Source organism: Pongo pygmaeus, chromosome 14 (genome assembly GCF_028885625.2).
Source record: "Pongo pygmaeus isolate AG05252 chromosome 14, NHGRI_mPonPyg2-v2.0_pri, whole genome shotgun sequence".
Taxonomy (NCBI): domain Eukaryota; kingdom Metazoa; phylum Chordata; class Mammalia; order Primates; family Hominidae; genus Pongo; species Pongo pygmaeus.
Window position 1 is genome coordinate 68,570,632 of NC_072387.2, and position 12,828 is coordinate 68,583,459.

The 12,828-nt window shown below is 38.2% G+C and overlaps 1 protein-coding gene across 2 annotated transcripts in view; it reads right to left on the minus strand.

The window, feature by feature from the left end:
* Positions 1–4,213: 4,213 nt before the first annotated feature.
* The window catches only part of DIAPH3 (diaphanous related formin 3), a 484,172-nt gene continuing 475,557 nt past the window's right edge, over positions 4,214–12,828 (minus strand). For both annotated transcript variants that reach the window (XM_054446718.2, XM_054446717.2), the window contains one exon: positions 4,214–5,463. In XM_054446718.2, coding sequence (XP_054302693.1) covers positions 5,201–5,463 — 263 coding nt within the window. In that variant the 3' untranslated portion in view covers positions 4,214–5,200. The remainder of the gene's footprint in view (positions 5,464–12,828) is intronic.

Below are 12,828 nucleotides of genomic sequence, written 5' to 3' on the forward strand. Positions count from 1 at the left end.
CCAGTCATATCTGTGAGAAAGCAGATACTTTAGGTAGAAATCTACTGGAATATACATATCTGAAGACTTAGTCCCACTCTCAAGAAACCAGAACATTTGTTTTAATCTGTTCAATCTAATTATTTTATTATAGCTTCCTACAATAGGCCTCATGTTTGACCATCAATCACACGAACTCGCATTATACATAAAATATTAAGATTAGATAGATTCTGATTGGACATTCATCTTTAAAATAAATGCTAGTAACCCTTAGTTAGAAAATAAGGAGAAAAAATAAATTTTTACGAATGAGGTTACAGTCCAACTATAACATGAGATAAAAATGTCAAGATAAAAATGGAAAGGCTTAATCTTTAAATACTGTTAAAAAAAAAGTTAAGTAACACAACAGAAACTTACTAAAATACTTTAAAAAGCTGTTGTAAATGAAAGTGAGTAATTTGTCCTGAAGAGATAATCCAGATATTTGGTTTCCAATTCTGTCATTAGAATGCTTTTTCAACAATTAGATTTCAAATAAGAAATCTGTAATAATGTAGATCCATAGGAACACGGTGAATGTTGATAATATCAATTGTGAGAAGGCAATATCTGGAGCTTTTAAAACATTTTTTGTCCAATGGTTGGGGTTTCAAAATGGATAGAAGAATAACATCTATCATTTTAGAGGTTTTCTGAAAGAAACCAAGGTTCCTTTTAAGTTCTTGCTTCTTGGAGATGCCTAAAGGGAGACTATTGTTGAAGTAAAATACAACACTCAAATATAACTAGCTGAATAGGAGACAAAGAGGCCTCTATAGTTGAATCCTAATTAGAGGACATTTTGTTCTACTTCAAGCCCTATCCTCCATTCTAGCTTTAACCTTCTCCTTAGATCCACTTTAAAAGGCAAAGCTCTGCTTAGGAATAATGAACTTTCATGGATCAAGGTTCCATTATTTTCATTTTATGGAAAGATCTGGATTCAATTCTGAAATGCCATCCAGTCTTTGTGGATCTTTGGGAACTCCACGTGTTTTGCTAAAGAGTAGCTCTTCGAGCAAAATGGTTGAACAATGTAGCCCTAGGGCATATTTTAAGAACACTCATGTCTGGTTACCATTCAAGAATTCACCAGACAAAAATGATTACCAGGTCACTGCCAGCTACAATTCTTACATTTCAACATTTAAAATAATTTATATGAAACGCAAAGAAAATAAATGTCACTTTTTTGGTTTTCAATCAAACTAGCAGTTCACATATTAGGACCTATTACTTTCCAAAAGTCACACAGTCCCTACAAAAGTTTGCCACACAACTTATCACCAAAAGTATTTCCAGTCTACATGTGTTTACATATCAAAGAAAGCTTAATTAATTAGAGGAAATCTAGCACAAATGTATGTTATAGCCTAAATAATTTAGTTTCTAGCTAAATGCAGATCTACTTCAGATTATGATATTTTAAAATAAAAATGAATCATCCAAGAAATAATCACTTATGGGTAAACTGTCATTTTAATGTCATTAATTGTTCTTGTTTTTGAATAAATAGTATGTTAACAACTAAAAGAGTTTCAGAGCAACTTGTTGTAAATTGTGTTTTTTAGATTTACCAGAAAATTTTGATATGAATTATTGAAATACCCACTTCTGCATATAAAAACTAGGTGCCTTTGATATATTGTTTAAATATGCAAATATGTTAACCATAAAGGAGATACAAGCTCATGTAATGAGATTACTTCCATTATTTTTAAGTTACTTTAAATATTTGTTGGGGAAAACTTGTTAGCAGTGGGTCATTGCTCTAGGACAACTCAATGACCACCCAGTTGTCTGTGTGTTCCAGCCGAATTCTCTACACTAATATGAGAAAGGACACAATGATCTTTCTGGGATCAGGGGTGTATTAGTCTGTTCTCACTCTGCTAATAAAGACATAACCAAGACTGGGTAATTTATAAAGGAAAGAGGTTTAATGGACTCACCATTCCACATGGCCTCACAATCACGGCAGAAGAGCAAGGGATGTCTTACAACGTGGCAGGCAAGAGAGAGCTTGTGCAGGGGAACTCCCCTTTATAAACCATCAGATCTCATGAGACTTATTCACTATCACCAGAACAGCACAGGAAAGACCTCCCACCAGGTCCCTCCCATGACACATGGGAATTATGGGAGCTACAATTCAAGATGAGATTTGGATGGGGACACTGCCAAACCATATCATGGGGTTTGTCACTGGCCTGGATGGAACATCCTTGTCAAGACACGCACACACACACACACACACACACACACTTAGAGAAAGAGAGAGAGACAGACAAAAGAAAGAGAGAGAGGGAGAGCCCAGGGTTTATTATGAGGGATTGGACCAGGTGATTTTGGAAGCTGAGAAGTCCCACCATCTGCCATCTGCCAGCTGAAGGTGTAATTCCAGTCCAAGCTCAAAAGCCTGAGAAGCAGAAAAGCCTGTGACGTAAATCCTAGTCTGAGTTCAAAGGTCCACGAACCGGGAAGGCCGATGAGCAAGGGCAGGAGAAGACGATGTCCCAACTCAAGTAGAGTGTGCAGATTTACACTTCCTCCACTTTCTCTTCTATTCTGGCCCTCAGGAGACTGGATGATGCCCACCTACAGTGGTAGGGCTATCTTCCTTATTCAGTCTATGGATGCAAATGCAAATCTCTCCCAGAAACACCCTCACAGGCACAATAAGAAATAAAACCGTACCGCTTGTCTGGGGCATCCTTTAGCCCAGTCAAGTTGACACATAAAATTAATCATCTGCTGGGCACAGTGGCTCATGCCTGTAATCCCAGCACTTTGGGAGGCCGAGGCAGGCAGATCATGAGGTCAGGAGATCGAGACCATTCTGGCTAACACGGTGAAACCCCGTCTACTAAAAATACAAGAAATTAGCCCGACATGGTGGTGGGCGCCTGTAGTCCTAGCTACTCGGGAGGCTGAGGCAGGAGAGTGGCGTGAACCCGGGAGGCAGAGCTTGCAGGGAGCAGAGATCGCACCACTGCAATCCAGCCCGGGCGACAGACTGTCTCAAAAAAAAAAAAAAAAAAAAAAAAATTAATCATCATCCTGGCTCATTCAAATGAACAAACTGCTTATTCAAAAAAATAAAATTGTACCTCAATGCCTGCCCTCAAATTAAAGGTCAATGCTATGGTTTGGCTAAGGAAATATCATGCATTTTAAAACCCTAATCATACCTCTAGCCCATTGCTGAAAGGGCATCTACCAATAAAAGTATCTCCAAATGATCTGTTCCTTGAGTTGGTACTCACCTTTATCAGTCGTTTAGAGGTTTCCTTTCCACAGCTATGGTCCTTTTTGGAGCCAGCTGCTGTCATCAAGGGAGAGAGAGTGCTGGCTGCTGACCTGTGGGTGGCCAGCCACTTCCGATACTCTGCTAGCCTTGGGCTCCTGGCCCTCTTGCTTGAAAGTTGTCCTCAGCCCCTGCAGACAGACGCTCTGAGGCTTGACTGCTCCATTTCTGGACTTCCCTGCCTTCCTCTAACCCTGGGAGTCTCCATCATCTTCACTTTCCTTTACTTGCCAGGCTTCTTCTCCCCTGTGGCTGCTCCCCTGTCCCAAGTTTCCAAAGTGTTTACCTGCTTCCTGATGTGCCCAAACCATCTAGTTGAATTTAAGTTTTGTTTCTGAAAAACCCAAGTCTGCAAAATCACATTAAGAACTGATAGTGAGAGTTCTTTCATTTAAATTATTTCCTAAACAAAACAATTCTGCCTTGCTGTTAGGGGTGCTGTCAGCTTAAATGTGTAAATGTCCTTCACCTTTCTTGATTTTTAAGGTTTGTTTTCAGAAAAACAGGAATTGCAACTGGATGGCAAAATGCACATTTCAGCAATACATACAAATTCACATTTATTCCTACAATGGCTATAGAGAATACTCTGTTTTCCAATGTCTATAAACAGGGCCTGGCTCATAGTTCTAATTAATTAACTTTATTAACTTAGAGCTGAAAGGAGGTGGCAACTTAAGGAAATAAAAAGCAATAGACCTTGCCCGACTAGTTCCATATAACTGCTTTTTAACTGAAGGTAAAAGAACAGTCACTTACTTATTACATGTAATAAAGCAAAATAGATGCTTAGACAGACTGCATAGCACAGTCTATTCTCAGCTTATCCACAGAATGTGTTTTCAAAAAAAGAGAGATAAAAGAAAGCATTTTTTTCATTTAGTGCAAGTAGCAAGTTTATTTTCTTTGATATAGAATTAACAGAGTAATGATGCCCCAAATGAGGTAATATTACATTTGCTTAGGAAAACTTTCCTTGAAACACTTATTTAGATCTTTGTTAAAGTTATTGATTGTCAGATCAGAGAAACTGCAATCCCAAGTTTATTCATAAAATAAAAAAATGTTGTTACTTTGGAAATTTCAAAATGGCAATTTTATCTCAGAGTCATAATTACAAGGGGGAAAAATACTCTCTTAGCCAAGACCAAGAGTTTCAGCAGCACTGCAATACTGTTTACATCCACGTTACACAAAAGCACATGCATTTGGCAAAGAGAGTGCATACATTCTTATTGCATCATTTTTCGTTATGTGCTCAATTGCCTTATGGTCCCCTAGAGGGTCTACTTAACATGAATTCAACAATGATGATAATGGGGTCACCAGTCATTTCCTTACATATATAGCCCTGATATATTCAATTACATGTTTTTGATGTTGTGCTGGTAGTATATAGATCCCAATTAAGGAGAAACTTGGGCCTATATAAACAATATATATGGAATATACATGGATATGTAAAGACTTGAGGTTGATGACCTGACATCCATTAATGTTAAAAATAGTAAAGTAAAAATTCCAGTGGCTTAGAAAGATGGTATTTTCCTAAGGACACACTGCTGAACACATGGCCACCTACCTGCTCTCTAAAGCAATATGTATAATTTAACCACCAAATATAGAACAGAGGAATACCAGGAGACAAAAAAAAAAAAGCATTAAAGCCCATTACAATCTTGAATAAACCAAAACCTCCAGTACATAGAAAAAGAATTGCAATAATATATTTAGCTTTATTTTTCTAATATATATCATAATTTAAAACTATATAAAGTCACTTACATAAAAGCAATTTTTTCAAGTGTTATAGTTTAGAGCATGGCTTTATATTTGGCTTAATCATTTTTTTTTTTAAACCAGTTTAACTTATAAAGCTCGTAATCTTGCCAGCAGGGCTTCAACTTCGGGAACTGATTCATTTTTAGAAAAAGAGCCAAGAAGTTCCGTTTCCTTTTTTCTGTTGCTTTCTACATTACAGGCTTCCTTCTTCTCAGCTGCCTTGATCCTCCCGGTAGACGGATGAGTGTCTAGATTATAATTAAGCTCCTTGGCGACTGGAGTCCTTGTTGAGTTGCAATTGATATTGTAGTGTGAACGTGACCCTTCTGTCAACTGCACTTTCTGATTTTCTACAGTAAGGAAAAAAGAAACATAAAACTTATCACCATGATAACCAAGGACTGTGCACGTTATGAAACACATTTAAAATAATTATTCTCAATAAATAAATAGTCTTCTTAGATAGACTAAACAAAGAAACAGTCAACAGAGTAAGACAGGTTTAAAATAATCACACAGGGGTTTAAGAAAAAACTAAAATATAACAGCCAACCATTTCATTAGCACTAATGCCCATTTCCTTCTTCCTTTATGCCTGACATGCCTGTCACATGGTTATTATCAGGGCCTGGTCCCATATTTCTTTCAGGTCTCTGTTCAAACACCACCTAAAAAGAGAGGTCTTCCCTAGCCACCCATCTAAAATAGCATTTGCCCATTGCACTGCTCTATCCTTCCCCATCATGTTTTCCTTCACAGGACACATGATGGCTGGACACACAATATATTTGCTCACTTGTCCATTGTCTGTCTTACTAGAATGCGTGCTCCAAGACAGTAGGGACATTATTTTAAATACCGCTGTAACTTCAGGGCCTAAAATGGCCCCGGTGCAAAGTAGGTTCCTCAATAAATATTTGTTGGATAAATAAATTATTTCCACACTCTGTGACACAAGATAAACATTAGCTTGAATAATAATGGGATTAATTTCCTTTTTGAATGAAATCAAGAAGGAAAGTTTCTAATAAGAATTTAAAAAGTCGATTATTTTCCTTTAAAGAAACAATGAACTTGGCAAGCAAATAATTAAAACTTCCTAGCAAACCAGAATGTTATATGTAATTGTCAAGTATATACACATCTATACATACATGCATGTACATATATACATACACACATACATTCTTTTATTGGTAAGTGATGGTAATGATGACTTTTAAAAAACAGACACCCTCAATATTCATGTAACCTTGAATGCGGCTTGAAAATGGCTTCAACAAACCTGACATGACATTTAAAGTTTTTTGGTTATTCTCTGAGAGATGTTCCATTGTCCCAATAGTAACGACTTTGGAGCACAAGCAGTCACTCATGACAGTGTGTTTTATGTGAGTGCTGAAAATTCCAACTGAAAACAGCTTGTACATTAAAAGGTGGCTGCTGAAGATATTTACTGCACCGTCATTTCCTGACCAGAGGCTTCCAGTGATGGATGAGGATTTTACACACTTTCTTGGACAATCTCAACAAATTTTAGAAGTATGATCACCTTTTAGCTGCTGGAAGAAAATAAATACACTTTGTCTTTCACCTTCTATATCAGGTGGGCAATTGTTACTGAAAAATCAAAATCTAATAGAGCAGTGATTTTCTCTTAAAGGAGTGTATGCTCTGTAGCTTATAATGTTCATATTGTGTTTGCTGGAAAGAGCACAGTAGATGTGGTATTCCTGCAGTTCCTATAACCACATCCTTTTCTTTTCTAGCTCCCACACTTCTGTCCCAAAGAATGCTTGAAAACTGCATTTGCAGCTAAATGTAGAATGTTGGCCAGCTTACTGCTCCTTCCCCAAAATGTTCCTATCTTTGCTTATTTGATTTCCTGCAAACCACTCCATCATGATGGTATCTTCAACAAACCAGTTTATTCTGCTATTGGACAACTCTAGTTAAATGTCTAGTGGCAAAGAAAAGATTAAATTAGCCAAAATATGGGTCCGGAATATGAAATGTGTGTGTGCGTGTGTGCGCGTGTGCATGTATGCACTCCAAGAAAGTAGGGACATTGTTTTAAATATTGCTATAGCTTTAGTGCCTAGACCGTCCTTGGTGCAAAGTACGTGCTCAATAAATAAGTGTTGGGTAGAGAAATTATTTCCACACGCTGTGACACAAGATAAACATTAGTTTGAATAGTAATGACATTAATTTCTTTCTTGAACGAAACCAAGAAGGAAAGTTTCTAATCAGAATTTTTAGTCAGTGGTTTTCCTTCAGAGAAATAATGAACTTGGTAGGCAAATTATTAAAACTCTCTCTCTCTCTATATATACACACACACACACACACACACACAACACATACATACATACCATCTTATGAATAGCCTGTATTTTGTTGCACTTCAAACATTACCACCCTCAGCATATAGATTGAGGGGTAAAAGCAAAAGGAGGTTAAGTCATTTGCTTAGACTTAGTTACTGAGTAAATCAGTGGTAGTCGCCAAATGCTGTCTCTAGAGATACTGAGGCTGTCTTCAAGAAATTTGAAAACCTTTTTGCCAAAGGAAAGTGCTAAGTAATTCAAAGCTAAATTTCATAATGGTGTCCTATACATAATTATACTTCAAAATGCCTTCTAACACACTGAATTCTTGCAACAGCTTTGTAAAGCAGATAGTACACCTATGTAAACTACCTTAACACAGTATATCCAAGAAATTTGAAAACCTTTTTGCCAAAGGAAAGTGCTAAGTAATTCAAAGCTAAATTTCATAATGGTGTCCTGTACTTATACTTCAAAATGCCTTCTAACACACTGAATTCTTGCAACAGCTTTGTAAAGCAGATAGTACACCGATGTAAACTACCTTAACACAGTATATCCAAGGTCACACATACCCTCCATTTCTTTCCTGGTCTCACTTAGATTCACGACTATGAACTTCAAAAGCATGACCTTTAACCCACTACGATTCCCTAGTCCATTCACTCTTCCATTCTCCCAGACAACTATTCCACACCTTCTCCACCCTGTCAAACTTCCAACATGTCCTCCCTCTCATTTAACTCATTCATAGAGGTGATCAGAAGAGAGCTCCTGCATATGCCTCACCCCTTCCCCAACACCTATTATCTGCCTGCTGCACACACATATATCTACCCCTCCTGTTAGGATGAATCAACCTTCCGAGCTCCCCTCTGAGGACAGCCCTCAAGGTAAGTGACGGATGTCACTTTTGCTTGTCTATTCAAGGACATCCCTCTGGCTGCTTTGCCCTCTCTCTGCTGCATTGTAAAGGTTTCTTTCTCCAGGTGCTCATTCCCCTCAGCAGAGAAGCTCGAATAATCATAAATTTAGGAGGTGGGGGGAATCTCTATTTGTCTCCACATCCTGCTCCAGCTATCTAAATTCTTGGCTCCCTTTATAGCAAAATATCTTGAAAGAATTACCCATACTTACTCTCTTAATTCCTCGCTCCCTATTTTTCTCTTGAACCCACTCCAATCATGCTTTTGACCCTTTGCTCTTCTGAAACAGTTCTTGTCAAGGTCGCTAATGAACATGCATGCTGCCAAAAACAAGGATTGCATATCTATTTGAATGTCTTAGTACTCCTTGATCTATACCAGATCCAAGGATGAAATGCCTAGCATTGCCTGGGTTTTTCTTTTAGCGTTTGGTCTTTGAACTTCTTTGGAGACAAAGGTAAATAATAATGGATGGGCCAAGGCAGGCAAAAGCATTTCTATCCTTTTGAGAAAACTCAAAATAGCTGTGGGCTTGCTTTAGGGACAAAATGATAAGAAAAAAACTAAGATGGTATTTATCTCCTCTGTGGTTTCAGGTGAGGAATCTTTCATGAGAAGTAACAGACAAGACAGTGTAAAAAGGAAAAAGAGGCCATTCCTGAGACCACTGAAGAAATACAAAAGAAAAGTTCACAGGAGTTTTTTAAAGGATGTTTATAGCTTTCTTAGAAATTCCTAGACAACAACTCTTCATTCCCAGCCCTCACATTAGCTCTCAGCACCCCAACAGCCCCCATTCTGGTCCTTACCCTCTTTTTGGTTTGTCTCCAGACATGGGAGACCAAAACTGTAGAAATGAGCAAGTCAGATCTTAAACTGTAAAGCAGATAAATGAAGCTGGACAGGAGGAGTTGCCTATCCCACTATAATTAGAGATAGTCAGGTAGAGGAAGTGCTCAAGCTGGAAGTTCACTTTTTTTTTTTTTTTTTTTTTGAGACAGTCTTGCTCTGTCGCCCAGGCTGGAGTGCAGTGGCTCAATCTCGGCTCACTACAAGCTCCGCCTCCCGGGTTCACGCCATTGTCCTCCCCCAGCCTCCCGAGTAGTTGGGACTACAGGCGCCCGCCACCATGCCCGGCTAATTTTTTTGCATTTTTAGTAGTGACGGGGTTTCACCGTGTTAGCCAGGATGGTTTCGATCTCCTGACTTCATGATCCACCCGCCTCGGCCTCCCAAAAGTGCTGGGATTTCAGGTGTGAGCCACTGCGCCCGGCCGGAAGTTTACTTTTTTAAAGCCTGGCTTTGTTGCCAGGCTGGGGATAAGCTATCCACCCGCCTCAGCCTCACAAAGTGCTGGGATTAGAGGTGTGAGCCACTGTGCCTGCTGACCCCAGAAGTTCACTCTTATATAGAAATCTTATTATAATGTGTCAAGGCCAGGTGTCTTTTGTTATTACCATTATTTTAAAAGTTTGTTATTGGTGGCTTTGTGTGGGCTGGAGACCTAAATTCCATGCAAAAACATGCACTTAGTTTCTAAATGGTTGACTTTCAAACAACAGAGTGATCCCACAACCTTGTAACTTGGAGAAAACTCTATACTCTATCCAGGTGCTCAGAGTCATAAATAAATTGTAATTTGAGGCAGATGGGCCGATTCTTTTCATATGAAGTTAGACAGTTACAAATGCAAGATGATACCTAGGACATATGGACTCAATGAAAGGTAAGGCTGGGGTATCAATAAAAAGACAAGCGTTTCTATTTCTCAACTCAAATCTTCACCACACACACTTTTAAATGGAAACTAAAAATATTAAGGCAAAGTGGGATGATTAATTCTTCAAGGCAAGGAGTTTGTTTTATTTTTTTACAAATTGAATCCTAGGCCTTTTTTTTTTCTGTTTAAGATATTACAATTGATCTCTATGTACAATGTATCTAGGACTACTGCCAATATTCAGGGCCACTGTTGATTGTAGTACTGATAGGCAAAGAACCAGCTGCTATTCTTAGTACCAATTCAGTAAGAAAATGCAATCCACACATCTTGTATTTGTGTTTCTGTGTAAATAAACACGATGAGAATACATGCTATTTTCCTTTAAGATAGGAATACTTACTCATTTCAATTTAATTCTTCATAGGATTCTTACTATAAGAATTGAATCTAAAGACCCACCACAGCTTTTTCTTTGAAACTGAACTAAAAGTTGAACGTTGTTGGAGAGCTGAATGCCTCTTAAATACTGATACCCACTGGACTTAAAAATGAGAATAAAGGCCTTAAACTACATCTAGTGTTGGGTCCCACATGATCTTTGGCAGAGTATAGATTTGGATGACAAAGAAAGCTTAAAAAAACTCAATCATCCTGTGCTAATATTTCCATTATTTCTTGAGAAACACAAAAGACACAGGAAACTGGCAAAGTTGCTGACAAAAGAATTATGTATATATATGTGAATATATGCAACTTGGCATCTAAATGAGGAAATATTTCAGCCAACAGTTGTTATGCTTCTTGAGCTAAGAAGGCAAGGCTAACTAAGGCCCTGGTGGACGGCCCTTGGGGAAGACTTCTCTGCTGCAGGAAATATCAGTTATGGTTCAGAAAGAGGCATTATTCCTTTGAAGTCAGTATTGATCCCCCCTCACATTGTGGTTCTAATGGGCACTGGCTTCTTAGGAGTGCCAACTCTCAGATGAAATATAAAATTGAGCTCCTGTCTTTTGTGGTCAATGGTGAGTAGTGGCAGCCTTGACAGGAGGAAGAATGTAGAACTCTGGTGCCCTAAATTGACTATATCTATTCAGTGTTCCTGAAATTTGGTCTCTCCTCACAATTCTTTACCTTTTGCTTTTAACTATCACTTTGACCTACTAAGTAGCTGTTTTGTTTCACCCCAGCAATGGCTTTACTTTGGTGAAAGAAAAAGAATCACCCATAAATATAATTTTAAAGCACCACTGGGTCTACATGATAGTAAAGTGTGTGACAAATATATGTTTTTAATCTATGCAATAATGGAAGTTAGTGGTGGCTGCCAGCAGCCCATATCCCCGTGGTTTTCCTTATCGTTGATTTACTGATGCTATTAATAATTGTCTTCCTTTGGTTTCATTTTGCTGTTTATCTTATGTATTGAAAATATATAAAAATAATTCAAAGAGCAAAAGGTCATTTTGCATATAGTTAAAATCTTTTAGGGGTGCCAGAAACTCTTATTAAAACAAATTATGTAAAAACAAACAACTAAACAAAACAATACTCCCCCTATCTAAACACAGTACGCAAAGCAGAATATAATGAATAGAGGAGACAATTGATGAAGAGGAGAATATAATTGAATAGAGGAGACAATTGATGAAGAACTTTGTTTGCAGAAACTAATATATAAACTTCTATTCATTCTTGTTCTGTATCACTATCCTTTAAATAAAATTCAAAGACAGCACTGCCATTTCACAGTTTCCTATGCTGAGTTTTTCTAATTGAGTATAGGGCTACAAGGAAGCTCAAGATGACGCAGGCTCTGTGCACACAACACCCAGGATAGGTTCAGCCTCTAAAGAGAACAGTAAAGTAAACTCTTCTGTTTGACTGCTTGTCTTCCTGATTTGTAATATGCTACCTGAGTTGGATATTCTTCTCCATATCTGCTTTCCTCTTTTTCACCTCTCCCCTCAATTCTTAGCCATTCTAATTTGGCTTTCATCCATACCGCTCTATTGAAATTGCTCCTTACAATATTACCCAAAGCATCGAAATTCCTAAACTCAATTGCATTTACTCATGCCTCTTTTTTCTCTCACATTTGCAACATTTTGGAATGTGTGTAATAAAGAATTCATCTGGTCTTTGTCCCAGTGCCTGGGAGGTGGCCTCTAAAGCCTTGGAATTTTGTATTCATGTTGGGCCTCTCAGATGTATAGTTTGAAACCCTAAACTGATAGTTTTTGCTAATGAGGTAACTCATGGTGGGCCCCTAGATAGTTTATAGTAATGAATGACTCAGGATGGGGGTTAACCAAGCCAGAAAGACCAATCATGTGATTAGAGGGTTGGGGTTTTGAGCCAAATGATTATCAGCCTGATTTCTGAGGGAGACGGGTACGGGAGCTTGAGCTCAATCATGTGGCTGATGATTTAACTAATTGTGCCTAAGTAACAAAGCCTCAGTGCAAACTCAAGACACTGATGTTCAGGTGAGTTTTCTGGTTGGTAATCCTCTGTGCATCCTTACACATCAATGTGCAGGGAGGGTGATGCGTCCCTAAGGACAATAAGGGCTTCAGGTGTCTCTCCTTTGGCTGTTTCTCATTTGTATTCTTTTGCTATAATAAAGCTGTAATAGGAAGTATAGTACTTTCCTGAATTCTGTCATTCTAGCAAATTATTGAATTTGAGAGGGTAGTAGGAAGCACTGAATTTGTAGCCAAGTGATCAAAAGTGAGG